We start from the raw sequence: 17,655 nt of genomic DNA on the forward strand, positions 1-17,655 counted from the left end.
TGATCTTCGCAAAGTTTTGTTCAAGTTTGCTTTTCTCTCCATTGCCACTTAGTAATTCATTTTATTTAAGGAAAAAAAAAGCTCTGTAGAGCGACCAAAAGTTATACTATTATATTCTAGTTATTGTGCTTTATTAATGTATTTTCTAATCTCACGACCAGAGGGCGATAACGTCCCTGGATATCACAAGTCTTATCTCTATCTATGGAAGGAAATACTGTTATTCTACGGTTGTGCCAACTGTTTTTTTTTGCAAAAATGCCTACAACTTTTCTATACTTAGTTTGTGTTTTATAACTTCAACCTTGATGTTTACCAAAATTTGCAAAGCTTGAGAAAAGTCTAGTTTCAAAGTTACTGTATTTTGGAAAATACTATTTTTACTTGGGGCTTCTATTTCTCTGGTGATTATTGATCCAAATACTTTTTCATTTACACTTGGAAGTCAAAATCGGTTACCATGAGTGAATCAGATTTGAAGATCTACTATTTTTAGAATATGGACCTGTATCATTTTAACTTAATATCCATTTATTTTGTCTATTCCAGGTTCAGCAACTTTACTTCATTGGCAGCAGTTGGCACAGCCTCACCTAGGAGGAATTCTGGATCCTAGACCTGGAGTGGTTACCAAGGGCTTCCGCACCTTAGATCTTGACCAGGAGGACGTGTACTGCTTCACAGACTTTGAAGAAGACGAGACAGGTGACATTCCCTTCAAGAGCTTAACTACCTCGAGTCCCGTCCATCATTTAGAGACCTCAGGTGAGAGGTCTCAAGCACAAGTGACTGTATCTGACAGCAAGAATTGTCCAAGCCATTCTCAGGCTGCCCCAGAGGACTTGCAAGAGCCTGCAACAGACGGTGATGAGGGGTCTGGTGAGGGATCCTCCTTACGTCCTGTAAAATGGACATCTTTACAGGATATTGAGTATTGGGCCATTTTCACCTCTACACCACAGCACATCCGCAAATGTTTTACATCATACAATAAGTGATCGGAGTAATTAACAAATGATCTTTTGTTATCTCTCTCATCACCTCTTTCGTATCTGTTTTCAGTTTTACATACTTTACAAGAACAACATTTATTATAGTATGTAGAGGCTGCTAAAAGAAAGAGGCTGGTAAACACGGAATGTACTTGCTTTATGTTATTAGGAGTTAGTATGTTTTAATCCTTGTGAGCATATTTACTAGTCTGCCATCTTGTGGAGTTATGCTAGCAGGGCTACATTTTGACTTGGAATGCACAGTGCCAGACTGCATTTTAAAGAGGACCTGTCACTAGGTCATGTAAGTTGAACTGGTTAACTGACCAGAATAGCGCTGTCGCCCTGATTCCAGCATCGTTGTTTGTTTGTTTTTCTGGACCCCTCCCCCCGTTCCAGACATATGGCCCACTGTTGTGTCGGCTGATTCAGATTTGCTGTAGTTAGCCAACAGGGCGTGAACTACCCTGAGGTTGCCTCACGCTGATTGGTCAGCATCAGAGGCAAGGAAGCTAGCTCCACCCTGTGGACTAACTACAGCAAATTAGCATATAGGGAGCCAACACAAGTGAGCCGTACCTCTGGAGCGGGGGTGTCTAGGAATAGAAAAACAGTGCTGCAATCAATTACATGACTGTCGCGTCCATATAAACGCATTGTCGCACATTGTATGCTACTGCCGTAAGCTTCAGTTAACATGCAAACATTGCGCTAGGATAGCATCACATTGGACTCCTAAGTTGTACTACAGTAGTGCTGGTCGCCATAAATTTTTGAAGAAAACAAATGGTTACATTACTCAAATAACACAAAAATTGCACTGTGTAATATCAGTTGTTTGCCTAGAATGCACCGGGAATCACACTGTGCAGCCCAGGCCTTCACCCACAGATGGCAGAATGCTTGTTTCCAAAAATGTACTCTTCTGCCTTGAAATATAAACTTTGTAGCTCACACTTTTGTGGCGTGTCAATTAGACATATTGTAAAAGTTGGATCAGCGGGAGTCCAGGTTGACTGTTTCTGCATCTGCCATTCATTTCAATGGAAATTGACTGCACTCGGCCACCAAGAATTGGGAAGAAGACCCCTATGTTCTTGGTGGAGTCTCCCCACCGATCATGTTTTTCTGACATGTCTAATTGATTTATTAGTTAAAATATTTCTTTGCGTAACGGAATTGCACATTTTTATGTGCCCTACATACCTGCCACTTTTTCTCCCCATTTTTACACTGTACCCAGCATTTTATTAAAACTATTGTAAATATCTGTAAGTAACAAATGATCCATTATGGAAAGTATTTTGCACTGCTAAATAATTATTTTTGCACTAATGAAAAAAATATTGTATTTGTACAGATTTGCATAAAATCTTAATTGAGATTTTGCAGGGCTAAAGCTGAATATTTGGATTAAAGGGATTTTGGAATACAAATTTTTTTTCATCATTAGTAGTAGTAATTTGGAATTCTACATTTTATAATTGCTCATATAACTAGGAATAGTAGTAGTAGTTTTAATGGTCCCTATAGGTTACTGTTGTCATGGATTTTTGGGATTAATTTCAAGCGAATCTAAATTTTCGATCTTGCTTACCTTTTTCTCATAAATTTGTTAGCCTGCTTCTTTCTCACACCCATATGAAGCCAATCTGAATAGAAAAACAATGATGGCTTTAATTCAGTGGTAGGCGAGTGGCAGTGGAAGCACATGTGGTTGTGTACTGCCTTGCTTGCTGGAAAGTGACCACACATGTTTAGCCACCTCTGCAACGAGTTCAGATAAAACATTTATTATTTTTCTGTTAGATCAGGCAAAGCATGATCAATGTTCACCTTCTCAGAGAAAGACTTTTAGTGCACTGATTCTTATTGATTGGCCTGCACAATAGCAGGAATTACTCCACCGCCTGTATACAATCAGATCCGGGCGGTGGGACTAAACTACTGAGTAAGTGTGATCTCTGATATTGGAAACATTAGATAGACGTTCTGAAAAGGAATCAAAAGAACACGCAGCCACATACACACACATTAACGTTACTGAAGTGTCCTGACGGTGAATATACATAACCCCCAGACAGGACGTAATGTCTATTCAGAATCCTGACACTTCGCTAACGTTTGTGTGAGATTTACAGCAAGGCAAGCGTAATCTCGCGAGATTACGCTGTAAAATGTCATTTAAAACGAGATTACGCTCGCCTTTCTGTAAATCTCACACAAACGTTACGGAAGTGTCAGGATTCTGAATAGACATCACGTCCTGGCTGGTAGTGATGTCTATTAACTCTCAGGACACTTGAGTAACGTTAATGTGTGTTTATGTGGCTGCAAATAGTGATCTAGTGAGATTACTATGTGCCGAGTAAATTAATGGAGAGAAGTGTATGACGCTGATTGGTCAGCGTCATACACTCCTCTGTACAACGCCCACTTGGTCAAAAAGTAAAACACGCCCACAGTTGTCCATTGAGAAACTCATTAGCATAAAGCTAAAATAGGTCATAACTCCGTTAAAAATTATAGTTTTTCTGAATAAAAAACACTGCTGTAATCTACATTACAGCACCGATCACATCATGTACAAGATACGGAACTTATAATGTGGTGACAGAGCCTCTTTAAGTTATTTAAGGATTCCCTGATTTATTATTGCAATCTTTTTTGATGAATATTAAAATAGTATATTAAGGATTTGATGAATATGTAGTCCCCTAGTACAGTGTAAGGCTTTGTTCACATCTGCATCAGTGCTCCGTTCTGCCAGAGCTTTCCGTCAGAACGGAGGACTGACTGACACAAACGGAAACCATAGGTTTCCGATTCCATCTCAATTGATTTCAATGGTGACGGATCCGTTGCCGATGGTTTCCGTTTGTCTGCGTTGTGCAAAGGTTCCATCGTGAATGCGCTATTCATTCCGTCAAAACGACGGAACCCTTGCACAACGGAGACAAATGGAAACCATTGGCACCGGATCCGGCACCATTGAAATCAATGTTGATGGAAATGGAAACCTATGGTTTCCGTTTGTGTCAGTCAGGGCTCTGTTCCGACGGAAAGCCCAGATGGAACAGAGCCTTGACGCAGATGTGAACGAAGCCTTAGTCAAGTGCCCCTACACAATTAAAGGACGCCACACAAATATATATATATATATATATATATATATATATATATATATATATACACACACTTGTGTGATGTCCTTTAATTGTGTAAGGGCACTTGGTTTACACTGTACTAGGGTACTACATGTTATTCACCAAATCCTTTATTATTGCAATCTCCTTTTGTGATAAACAATAGATCAGGGAATCCGTAAAGACATTCAATTCCTTACCTTGTGACATCATTGCCCTATATTTGGGACACTATATAAAGGGTACCTGCTGACATGCTGCAGGGCACCTGATGGGAAATTGACCTATCGTGTCTTCCCTACACTATTGTTAGATATCCCCCATGAAGATTCTGTTAATAGGAGTAACTTATTGAACTGTAGATAACTTCCCTAATATACAAGCGAAGGTTATTACAGTTGTTTGGTGCGATCATCTTTCTGTATTCTTGGTTCTGTTAACTCTGGGATTTTGGTAGGAGTTTAGAAATAACCTGAATGTTTTGCGAAGACACAGAGGACTTCATACATAGAAACTAGTGCAGAGAAAGGACATATTAACCAAGTCTATTCCATCTTTCATTTTTCCTGAGTTGATCTAAATTGGTTGCTTTGGGCAGCATTGACCATGTTTTTCTGCACTAGCTGTTATACATGTGGCTCTTGTTCCATTTGTCCATGTTAGCTTGTTTGTTACTGTATTTTTTACCGTGATTGTGCTGTCAGCAAGGGCTTACAGTGCCTCTTAGTTTATACTTAGGGTATATATGGAGCCGTTTTTATTTCGGACAAGGTATTCATGAGATTTATCATGCACTAATTCTGTATTATAAATGGTTGAGGACCTCTGCAGCTCTACCCACGGTTCGACACTGCCCCCATACTGTTAAATGGTTTGTTGTGGCTGAGCAAAGTGCCTCTTTGGCTACCGTTGACTTTTTCCACCTCTCTTCAATAGGGGTGGGCGGCCAATAGAAAGTTTACCAGTGTTCACATATATCCTCTAAAGGTCTGTGCAGATTAATCTTTATAGAGCTTCAAATCACGCGCTTCTGTTTACACAGCCACAGACCTAAGAAGGACCTATTAGTTCTGAGAACTCAAAAAGTGATGGTAGATGAAATTATAACTATTTCCTACACATATCATTAGAAAACAGCGGATTTTCCTCAGTATTAGGCCGGATTCACACGAGCTTGTGCGTTTTGCGCCCGCAAAAATCAGCGTATGATGCATGGATGCGTGATTTTCGCGCAGCCGCCATCATTATGACACTCTGTTTGTATGTTTGTAAACAGAAAAGCACGTGGTGCGTTTCTGTTTTCATTCATAGTTTTTACTGCTGTTGTGCGAATCACGCGCGTCACACGGAAGTGCTTTTCACGCACCCATTGACTTCAATGGGTGCGTGATTCGCGAGAAACGCACAAATATAGGACATGTCGTGAGTTTTACGCAGCGGTCACACGCTGCGTAAAAATCACTGACTGTCTGAACTGCCCCATTGACTAACATAGGTCCGTGCGAGGCACGTGAAAATGGCGTACATTGCACGGACGTATATCACGTTCGTCTGAATAAGCCCTTACAGGACATAGGTTTTACTTTCATTTCAGTGACTGAGGTCCAATCGTATGAGATTCTGGGGAGGACGAACTTTGCCATTCAGATACTGCGTAGAATAAGTGGAGCCTTGTGGCCAGGATTCGTTATGAGCGAATCAATTCACTATTTTGTTGATTCGCTGATCCAGAGAATTAATAAATTCGCCACTAGTGAATCTCAAATCTGGTGATTTAATTTACCAATGCATCCCAATGAGCGTCAAAATGCAAATTGGGGTGAAACATTGGCATCCCACTAGCCAAGAGCCTTAACTTTACTTCATACTTAAGAATATCTGTTAATTTTCCTGCCATGTAATAAGACTTTGCTACTGTGGATTATTTAGTTCCGCTAGAGGAGCAGAAGACAAATGCTTGTAAAGGGTTAATCTGCTAGAGGAGGAGGAAACAGCTGCTTGTAAAGGGTTAATCTGCTAGAGTAGCAGAAGACAACTGCTTGTAAAAGGGTTAATGTGCTAGAAGAAATGAGACTGCTGCTTATAAAGGGTTAATCTGAGTCTCTGACTACATACACAGAACCAGCAGCAATGACATACTGAGGAGAAAGTGGGAGAGAAGCTTGACAGGATTTACCTTCTTTGTATCTCTGCTTCTAGCGAGAGGCTTCAGATTATCCACTAGGCTCCTTCTCTTCGAACTGCTCCATAATACACAGGAAACCATCTTATATGATATAAGGTAAGATGGAAGCAGGAATCTTCAGTCTACACGTGTTGTGCACTCAGTCTCCCCACTCACAGTGGACTCTCCCAGCTCAGCAGGAGTTCTCACATCAGTAAAAATATTAAGACTTCGCTTTCTCACTGCATGTGGAGAGCCCACTTCACCTAAAGTCGACTCTGCTCTTAAAGGGCCAGGACTTTTATTACTAGTTTTGTTTTTGTTTTTTTGTTTTTTTATTATTATTATTATTATTATTACTCTGGCTAAGTTGCCGGGAGCCCCTATTTAATATATATAGACTGGTTAATGGTACTTTGTGTGATCACCCTCACTTGTAAAAGGGACAATTCTGATATACAGTATAATAAGGCAGCTACTCTGGAAAACCTATTACTAAATAAAATGAAGATAATATTTTAATAATTTGTGTGCGTTGATCCTGCAGCTTTAAGTTACGTGACATTGTCTCTTACAGCCCTGAAAATATGGAAAAATATCAAGGTTTGTTATGCAAGCTATTATGATATATCTGACCTCCTTACTGTCGCTTTTCCACTTTCCCGGGACCAGGGAACATTGTATTGATTCTCTGTTTTTCTGTGCTCAGAACTTTACTCGGCTCTCTTCTTTTAGCAGCCTCTATATCTAATCTATGATTATACATTCCCAGTGATCTGCACAATGATGAGATTGCCAATGGGCAGAATAACACATTTCTTTCTGGAATTATATGCAGCAGATATTTTATTATATTGTAGACTGATTACAAAATGTTCTATTATCTCATCATCAGTCATTGTTGCATATGGTGCTCCTAAATTTATGTCCAAGAAATTCCAGAAAGAATATTGCTGATCTGTGTTCTCTTACTAGCTTCGTTGTGGGCCTTCATTTAGAAGGAGCCTATGTGCGCTACATAGTGGACCCATATACAAGATGGATTTTGCACAGCTCCTTCTGTCAACTGTTTTAAGATTTGGAACCTCTTTAACTTTGCTTCATAAATCTGTTCATGTCTGTGATTTACTTGTCTGTTTTGTTTATATCTCGGTGTATATATTATATATATATATATATATATATATATATATATATATATATATATATATGTGTGTGTGTGCCTGCGTGCGCGCGCACACACATAATATGAGCATTGCACAGTCTGGATTTAGAAGCAAGGAGGAGAAGCCATCTTTGTTCCGTTGCTATGTGGATTAATAAATCATATATTGGCTAGTTTGAGGGGAGATGCAACAATTAATTGTATATTCACCTTTGCAAACATTTTCCTATTGCCCCAGTGCACCTAAAATGAAGCAATTTTGTTATGAGTCTTTCTTAAAAAAATATTCTACTGCTTTGTGTCTACAGCTATTATTCAGACCTATCTGTCTCCATGGTAACAAATTCCAAACAAACCATGTGTAGTCTGGCCATTCAGACAGATTCCACTACTTCTTGCTAACATACACTCGGCAAGTTAGCAAAGAGACTGATGGAATAGTGCAATACAAGAGAGAATTTTTGCAAATGTGTACTAACCTTTTATGTCGTGTTCGTATTATTCATTTGGTGATAATAGTTTGGTGGGAAATTGTTTCATTTGATACCTTCTTCAATAAGATACATATATTAGAAATAAAACAATCAAACTGGTTTCTTTTGAAGAAATGTTATTCTATTAAGGAAGTTCATATAAATGTATTCAATATCTGATGTTTTGTTTGCTCTATTGTGTACAGTGCACCATCCTGGAAAATGTTTGTCTCAGACCAACTCCACCTTCACCTTCACCACATGTCGGATATTGCACCCGTCTGATGAACTCACACGTGTCACTCCGAGGTCAGATATTAATTCAGCTCTTAGTTTTATGCACTGCTTTTGTGTTTTACGTGAAGTTCCACCTTTATTATTATTTGTTTAAAAAAAAAACATACAATTGAAGCATTTCAATAATTTCTTAATATAGTGATCTAGCATACCATCTGCAATTTGTGGACTATAAAATGCCGCTATATATTATTCTATTGTTCTCCAACCAGTAACTAGGTAACAACACTTGACTCTCATGCTCCCTAGATGTATCTTACCGGTGGGTCCTCTAGGGGGCCAGGTTTTCAGCATTTAGGCCCCCATGTACTCCTCTAACACAGCCTACTAAATACGCGTACATATGTCTGTGGGCCTCGTATTCTAGTGCTGGCCCACTTTAATAGTGTAGACCCTCGCTCTGTAGATGTTTGTATGTATGTGTGTATATGTATATATAGATCTATACCTATAGATATATATCTACAGATATAGATATATAGGGTCAGAGGGGTATATGGAGGCCCCATGTACTGAGAACCCTGTGCTCCACCAGGTTTCTAGTGTTTTTGACTGCGATAATAGTGGTGCAGACTAAACTTCTCTTCCATTCAGACACCAGAGCCCCAATGTAACTGAATCCAGCACAAGTGCAAAAAGACCCTCATTTAGGCCATTTTCAGAAAGTTTTAAACACTATTTTGGTTGTTTGTTTATTTAACGATTCATACCTTTCATTAACACCACTTGTGCTAAAAATAGTGTTATATTAAGTTTTCTATATGCTATGGTTGTCTGGAACTTTGGGTTCATTAAGGGAGTATTCCCAGAATCAACATTTTGTAACCTATACACTGGAGAGGTGCTAAGTGTTTGATCGCTGGGACCCCCATAATCACTAGAATGGGGTGCCAAGCCTACCGTTCCTCCTCACTATGTCCCCTGCAGTAAGTGTTTGCTTGAATGGGGCGGAGGACGAGCGTTTACCCTGCTGCTTTATTTAATGTCTATGGGCCTGACGGAAACAGCTGAGCGCTGTTCTTTGGCTATCTTCATTCGTTCCATAAACTTTGAATGTAGCGGCACCGCACATACTCGTTCGCAGGTCCATTCAAACTTTTCCTCACTGTGGTATGGCAGTGAAAAAGAACAGGGGGTTCGGGTCCCCCGTTCTAGTGTTCGGTGGAGGTCCCAACGGTGGGATAGGTGATAAATGTTGATTCTGGGAAATACCTCTTTTTACATTATGAAAATAAATTTGGCTATTGATGTTGAATAAAAATTCCACTGCTGTCCCCCATTCCCAAAATGGCTCTAGACCTGGCCGTATTGTTTACATATTACTGTAGGATTTCAAGAGTTGAGGACAGTGGCAGAATTTAAATTCATATCAATTGTTTAGTAGTTTCGTTTTTTTACTTCATGCAGATTCCTGTCCTTGGTTTAATATACCTAAAATCCTGAAAGTCCTGTTAACGTTGGTGATAGTACACCTTTCCTGTGAGATGAGGATGACTCTTCATCACGGACGCTCATTAACAGAATGTTAGAACTTAGTGTGCCTTTACATATTAGACACTCGGCCGAGCGTGCATGTGTATAGGGGAGTCTGGAGGAATAGATGTGTTTAGGCAGCATTAAAGGGGAATTAAAAAAAAAAAAATCTGTAATTTATTTTGTATCGGCGCTCTCCGTTTTTAAGGTACATATAGATTTCAACTTGTGTCTAATGGTTAAGGCTGAGAACTAGATAGCATGTATAATGCTTGAAATGTCCTTTTTTGTTTCATTAATTGCTTATAGAGCTACTTAATCACAAATGGTTTTTCACAGGTCTTTTGATGAAGAGGAAGAAAGCACTTTATACCAGGTTTTGCTGAGAGAAGCTATAGGGCAGACACTTTGACAAGCATGGCAGGGGGTGAGCAGTATTGCAGATACAGTCCCCTGCTGACTGGGTCACTGTAGTTGAGACGTGTGTGTTGCCCCCAGCTAACATAGACACTGACCGAATCATCATCCTAATACTACTAAGATCCATATAGCTAGAAGACTATGATGGATTTTCTCATTAAAATGGAATACAGAGAAGTCTTATCGGACTCTCTGGCATGTTATCTTGTGTTATTGCTAAATATTTAAAAGTAACCACTTGTGTTAAATAAGGAAAAATGATTATGTGCTATAATTTCCTTAAAGTTTATATAAGCATGTTTGATGTGTAACAATTCCGGGAAGTTTTTGTGTTGTTTATATGTTTGTTTCTGCTTTAAAGTAAGGATAGTGAAAGACACCAGTAATTGACATGGCTTTGATGTTAAATTGGCACTCCATAGAAAGCAGCCCATCACTGATCAACACCGACATTAGTGAAAGTAACATACAGAAGAATGAAATGGCTTATTTCTCAAAAATTAAGTAATAATATGATTGACAATGCTGATACTGCATATAACGTGATCCTGCCTCTGTTAAAGTGATACAGGGTGACTTTCGAAAGAAGCATCTTTTTCAGGTCTCTGTTGTAAAGCTGCAAACTCATAAATGAAATGTTACTAGAAGTATTTTTGGGTAAAATAAATCAAGGGAAAACACATAGGCATGCTTTAGGTCGGGATCCCACAGGTTGGATATGCTGCGTAAAACTACACAATGTATCTGACCTAGAAACGCAGCATATTTCTTCCCAAAAAAATGCACCACAATGTGGTGCAGTTTTTCGGGTAGAATTTCCGCTGCGGAAAGCAATGCTTGGAAAAAAACCAAAAACATCATACTTACCTCGAGCCGTATTTATGTCAACATATCCCGCCGTTGTCCGTGCAGTCTGGCCTCCTAGGTTGCTGCTGCAGCATGTGATTGGCTCCAGCAGTCACATGGGATGAAACGGCCAGGAAGAAAAACAGAAGAATGAGTCACTGACATCGCCTGGGTGGGAAGTATAAGATTTTTTTTTATTTTTTTTAAATAAAAAAAACTTGAGTTGCAATTTATGCGGTGGAATTGCAGCCTTTCAGCACTTGGCTATTTGTTGCGGGTTTTACATCCCCATTGAGTTCAATGGAGAGAACCGCAACAGCTTTTTTTTTTTCCCGCAGCATGGGCATGAGATTTACTGCGCTATGCTGTCAAACTGGAAATCCTGATGGAATCGCTGTTATAACTCACAAACTGTAGTGCAAACAGAGCTTTATTAGGGTTTCAAATGGCTATATATATGGCTAAATCAGAGAAAAACAAGTAAAAGTTAGACTGTATCACAAAAATGAAGAATTCAATTATGTCCGTATGCATGTGGACTGCAAGCACTAACCGTATGCACCTTAAAATATTATGACCATTATTGTTTTATATGGTTTCTTCAGGGTTTATATATAATTGTTTAACTTCTTCTTTTTGTGTCTTGCAGCCTTAACTCAGCACCCACTCCAGCTTCTAGCATCTTCAGTAATCTAAAATCAACGCCAGCAAGCACACCATGCACACCTAGACGTCTTAGCTTGGCAGAGTCATCCACTAATCTGAGGGAATCCACAACCACTATGAGCACATCTCTTGGATTGGTAAGGCTCCTTAAGGAACAGGGTATTTCAGCAGCTATGTACAACCCGCAGAGTTGGGACAGGGCTGGGAAGACTTCCATCATGAATCAATGTCTTCCAAAAATGACGATCATACCTTCCACTCCTCCAAATTCGCCTATGCAGACACCAAGCTCCTCTCCTCCCTCTCTAGACTTTAAATGCACCAGCCCACCATATGACAACTTCCTGGCTTCTAAACCTGCCAGCTCCATTCTGAAGGAGGTAAGAGAAAAGAAAAACATACGAAGCAGTGAAAGCCAAACTGATGTTTCTGTGTCCAACCTAAATTTAGTGGACAAGGTGAAGAAATTTGGAATTGTCAAAGTCTCAGGACCAGCACAAGCATCTGCTGCATGTGACAGTCCCATTCTGTGTGGTGCCACGGGGCCAGTACGGGCGTTTGTACCTGGAGGTCTTCTACAAGAAGGTCTGCCTTTAAGTTATCCTGTTGTAACAAGTGCTATAGGTGGAATCCATCTAAACACAGGAATTAGAAGGAATCGGAGCTTTCCAGCTATGGTAGGGTCCAGCATGCAAATGAAAGCCCCATCAACGATGACACCAGGTATATTGATGGGGGCTAAATTACCCAAACAGACGAGTTTACGATGAAAAACGTCCAGTTACCGATGACTATTTCACGGGTCAGAGGCTTTTTGCATTAGCCCTGCATATTGTCTATTGAACCTTTTGTACCGAGTGCTCATCTACTAAGCCAAGACTTTCTTTGGGCCCCCTTCTCTCCCATCCTTCTTATACATTGTACTGACAAATCAACATTGTGCCTAGATGAGAAGTGGAGAGTGTACTTTCTATAAATATGTAGATATATATTATACTGTATCAAAATTATTTTACCGGTTGGAAACAGTGACTCACCAAGTTTGCTGTACTATTGTAGATAATGCTAATAATGTACATTAAAATGAATGGGGAAGGTGGGATATCGTATGCACTGAACCTAAAGGACTGTTGGGACGGTAGAATGCAAATATTGTTTTAGTACCAAAATTACCGACCAAGGTTTTTATTTAATTTAAGGGGAAGATCCAGCTTAGGCAGATGTGATGTTTCCCGGCACTTGAATATGTTGTCGCTGGTGATAAATGCAATACACGGGGATACTTTTATGAGTTTTATAAACAATCTACTGTTACTAAAGCTGAAGATCACTGGTCTCACAACCATAATGAGAAACACACAGTTTATTATTCAGTAAATACTGTAGGCACAATTTTCAGTTCACTTTATGCTTTTTAACTTCTCCAACAATCTACACTACTAGTGGAGGCAGCCATTGTGTTGGCTCAAGAGTTATTTTACAACATGGCACCTATCAATACATACAAATTCAGCAACATTTCATAGTTAAAGCTCTATTCGCACGGGCGTCATGGCTTCCATTTATAACAAAAATCATGAAGCTTTCTTGTACAACGGCAACTGATGGACCTTATTGGCTTATGACGGGGTCCATTGGGCCTTTGGCAAGGTTTTGATTGCAAAAATAGCGCTGCATATCCTTGCTGTCAGAAGTTTAAAGACAGTCTAGGTCTATAGTGTCTAATAATTTGATGAGTATTTCATATATACATTTAAATTTTTTATTTTTTTAAAATCTGACTACGCAGTCGCCTTAAACTACTTCTTTTTTTTGGGGGTGGGAGGTTCCACTAAGCACTGGGACCCATTTCAAAAAGATTTCAGCAAACTAAAAAGGGATTTACAGCTCACGAAATGAACACAGGATAGAACAGTGCTAATGAAAAGCTTATATGCTGTACTTGAAATCTAGAAACTTTAAGATAATGGAATTGTTGGTTAATGAAGAAACTAGCGCTTTATATGTTTATTCAAGGAAGGTCATAGAAATGTTAACGCACTATTAAACTTTTTATTGTTTAGGTTAGCTACATTTTAAAGTATTTTATGAACAGATTGAGGTCGCTAAAGGAACAATCCACCTATAGTCATATCTATTTGTTGTAATTTGTAATAGTCTTTTTTTTTTTTTTTTTATTGAATTTTGTTTTTACTGTCCATCACAACATCCATCTTGTTTCCTGCATTGCTTATCATATCAGTGTGATTATCTTTTTTTCATTCTTACTTGCACAATATATATATTTTTTGTAATTATGGAAAGCAAAGCAGATAATCGGGCCGTCTCATGTAACGTGCGGTTTTGCTGATAAGTGTTAAATGCACATAAATGCCAACAAACAGGGAATCTAGTTCTGGTAATGCCCAGTATAAACCAAACGTCTTTGAGGGGACATTGCTGTATACGATGCTGCCCTTAGTTCACCCATAGACCGAATACATTACTCTAAGTAAATTGTTGCAGGTGCTGTTCTGTGTGATATTTATTTTCCATGCATTGCTGACGCTTAGACAATTTTGGTTGGATATTAATCTCCTCAATCCACATACCTGATAATCACGTCTAACAATTATGAGATTTATGAATGGAAACAATATATGTAAATATGTTGTGCCTGAAGTTGATCGGCCAAGCCAAGTATGTGCAAGTTTTCTCAATGCAGCGGTTGCTCTTTCATCTCTTGGATGTCCCCAGAGTATTCTGCCTAAGTGGCATCGGAGGACCCTTCCAAGTAAGATGTTATTCTGCAACAAGTAAGCTGATGGGAGTTTTCTCTTTCTATATATTATTGACTCCTTTGGTTTTGTTAATGTGTGCCTATTGCAAAGCAAATAATCTTAACTATATTTTTATCAGAATGTATCTTTAGGCAGTAGTTAGTCCAATGAATCATTGACTGTATGAACCATTATTATAAATCCTGTTGTGCTCCCTAAGATATTGGATGTCGCCAATGAAAATGTTATCACATTTTGCTTCTCAAATAATAAACTTTGCGAACTATATAACTCTTATTTTATTTTTTATTAGATACTAGATATTCGATTAGATCTTGTGCATACTTCTGAAATATTTCCAAGATGTTTTTAGTTTAGTATTACATCCACAGCCACCTAAAAATTGGGACGGGGAAGAGCAAAATCTTTAGCAGTTTTTTTTTAGTTATATGCCTCATTTAATCTCTACCTCTCAGACTATGTTCACACATCGCATGTTTGTTCAGATTTTTGTGGTTTGCCAAATAATGGGAAATAAAAAGGAAGAACTTATACTTCTCCTGGATCCACGTCTGGCTTTATGCCCTTTTACAGGGGCCAATGATTGGGAAAACGAGTGTTCATATGCATGCCCGTTCCCGATCATTGCCTTGTGTAAACGGGGCAACAATCAGCATCAGCTGATGAACAATCAAATGCTCCTTTATCGGCTGATCGTATAGTTTATTCAGCAATAAATATTATCTTTTATGCAGCACATCTTCAGGAGGTGTGCTGCTGACATGATGGAAATGTATGGGGACGAGCGATCGTAGTAACGATCGCTCGTCCCCATATATTACTGATTATAGCTCCTTGTGAAAGAAACCAACGAGCGCCGATCACCTAGCGGTCTCATTGATCGGCGCTTGTTTTTACGGTCCATATTGGCCAGTGTAAAAGGACCCTTTGGCTTAAACATCTGCATCAATATCTGCAACAAATACGCGATGTATGATTCCAGCCTTATAATCCTATCCTAAGCTCCAAACCACTTCTGTGTTTAGTCTTTAGTTTCCAGAAGAGAATATTGAAACCATGTGAGAGAGAGATTATCCCACATTGTAAATTTAACCATCCTGCAATAAAGAAATGTATGTCCTAGCGATCTTTACAACAGAAGAAGCCAAATACTTTATTGTAGGCAACACTTCTTTTTCTTAATGTGGGTGTTCACCATTTTTTTTTTTTTTTTTTTTTTAAACCAATAGGTCCAAAATTTGTGCTGATTAATTTCTTATATCTTTATAGCAGTGGAGCTTAGTTTTTGTGAAACAGAGCTTCAAATCCCTGGCATAGATATAGAGTTAAATGAGGAGGATGCCTGAAGTCACCACTAGGGATTCCTCGGTGCTAACTGCATATGATTTATATATTGAACTACTTTTGAATCCCCGTAGTGGCGGCTGCAGGCAATCCGATTTAATCATTTAAACCTGTCTATACTGGGGATTTGGAGCTCTATATCAGAAAACCAGCGCTGTCTGCTATAAAGACATATCAACTCAGACTTCTGGTCCGTGATTATAAAAGGCGGACAACAACTTTAATGTTTTTTTTGCCACATGGCTCAGGGCACATATATTTAATTGAACTATTCAGATTACGTGAAACAAGAACCTCTCAAGATGCACAAATCTCCATCATGGTTCGAACACCCTGTACTAAGTAGTGATATGTGTTCATGTGACATTGGCTGGAAGTACAGCTTCAGAGGATGCAACGGTCTTGAAAAAATATTGACATTGTGATCTCACTAAGGGTGAAAAAGAAATGGGCCTTTGGTCTAACATTTAATACAGAAGGATGGTCAATTCTGATATGTCAAGACTCGTACTTTGGCGAAAGCTTTCCTCGGTCATAGCTTTTAACCACGCAAATTTAAGACTTTTGTAATGCATTAAAAATATATTGTTTCTATTACTGTGTGCCAGCAGGTGGCAGGAGAGTCCCTGTATATTACAAGAAGAAGAAATACACAATATTCCGTGGTGATCTTCAAGACTAGAAATTTTAAAGTAAACGCTTTCAGATATATAACAAAGGAAGACGATAGCTTAACACAATCACTGTATATTCTTTTGAAGTTTACAATGATATCAGACGAGTTTAAGGATTCTGTCATAGTTCTCAGCCTAGTCTGAAAGAAATGGGAGAATCCCAAGATAGTTGTATGTGTAGGTAGATGGGTGTGAGTACACAGCAGATCTCATCCAGCTAGAATGAGGCAATATATGACCCTATTTTGCCATTTATAAAAGGGTATATTTACCTCCACATGGTTATCACAGAATATCTGAAGTCTATCCCTAAAAAAATACTGTTTGTCAAGTTTTTGTTAAACATTTACAAAAAATGTTGGCTGTTTTTTTTATTTTCCATGTTACCATCTATATTAAAAAAAAGTTACTGAAGTAAATTTGCAGTTTTTTTTACTGCCTGCCGAGCCCCTAATGACTGACACTGTTTTTATAGATTACAGTGAAATGTATCACCTCTATTATAAAACTGGAGACAGAAAACAGGATCACACTACAGACAATAGTGACCGCTAACATCCTCCTCCTCTTTGCACAAGTCACAGAGCATGCTCACAACAGTCACACCATAGAAGTTAATAAGTCATTTTTTGACCGACAAAGTTAGTACCTCCTAACAAAGTGAAATAAATTGGCAGGTGTTAATCTGCTATGACTGCAATGCAAAAGCAAGCAAACACAGAGATGCAGCAGCACCTTGCAGGCGCTAAGATATACATATGTGATGGAAACTTTTCCTCTCTAACGACTGCTTGGGTAACTACCCAAAAGATCCTGATGCTGGCTGGTGGAGTGCGTGACACATTTATTTTGGAGTCTGGGCTGGGATCTGAATTTATTTATATAAAATAATCTTGGCATGTGGTCTGGGGGTCTAAGCAGGTGGTGTAGGTGCCACTTGTGAGGACGGTGCAAAGACCTTATCCAGGCGAGCTGCGGTGGTGGGAGATCTTTGATACTGCACAATTTTATAGCCCAGTAATGAGGTGTGGGGGTGGGGGCCCTTACTTCTTGACTGTATGAGACTTAGAAATTCCTAATGGCAGCCCTGCCTATAAATGTAAGGTTCTTCGCACACATTTTGATTACGTTGTGTGTGCCCCCTAGCCACGACAAGGTGATCTCTTTCCTAAACATTATAACTGTACAAAAAGAGACTCCCTTCTCTCTCTTGGG

The 17,655-nt window shown here is 39.0% G+C and overlaps 1 protein-coding gene across 12 annotated transcripts in view; it reads left to right on the forward strand.

Moving 5' to 3' along the window:
• Positions 1 to 14,436, forward strand: part of TRAK1 (trafficking kinesin protein 1) — a 118,416-nt gene extending 103,980 nt beyond the window's left edge. For 6 of the 12 annotated variants that reach the window (XM_075827093.1, XM_075827091.1, XM_075827087.1 and 3 more), the window contains 3 exons: positions 550 to 879; positions 8,147 to 8,249; positions 11,626 to 14,436. In XM_075827093.1, the coding sequence (XP_075683208.1) occupies positions 550 to 879; positions 8,147 to 8,249; positions 11,626 to 12,412 (1,220 nt within the window). In that variant the 3' untranslated portion in view covers positions 12,413 to 14,436. Of the gene's footprint in view, positions 1 to 549; positions 1,987 to 8,146; positions 8,250 to 10,049; positions 10,138 to 11,625 lie in introns of those variants that run through there. The other 6 variants (XM_075827094.1, XM_075827092.1, XM_075827089.1 and 3 more) reach the window with 3 other exon arrangements.
• The last annotated feature ends 3,219 nt before the right edge of the window (positions 14,437 to 17,655 follow it).

Source organism: Rhinoderma darwinii, chromosome 5 (genome assembly GCF_050947455.1).
Source record: "Rhinoderma darwinii isolate aRhiDar2 chromosome 5, aRhiDar2.hap1, whole genome shotgun sequence".
NCBI classification, from domain to species: Eukaryota; Metazoa; Chordata; class Amphibia; order Anura; family Rhinodermatidae; genus Rhinoderma; species Rhinoderma darwinii.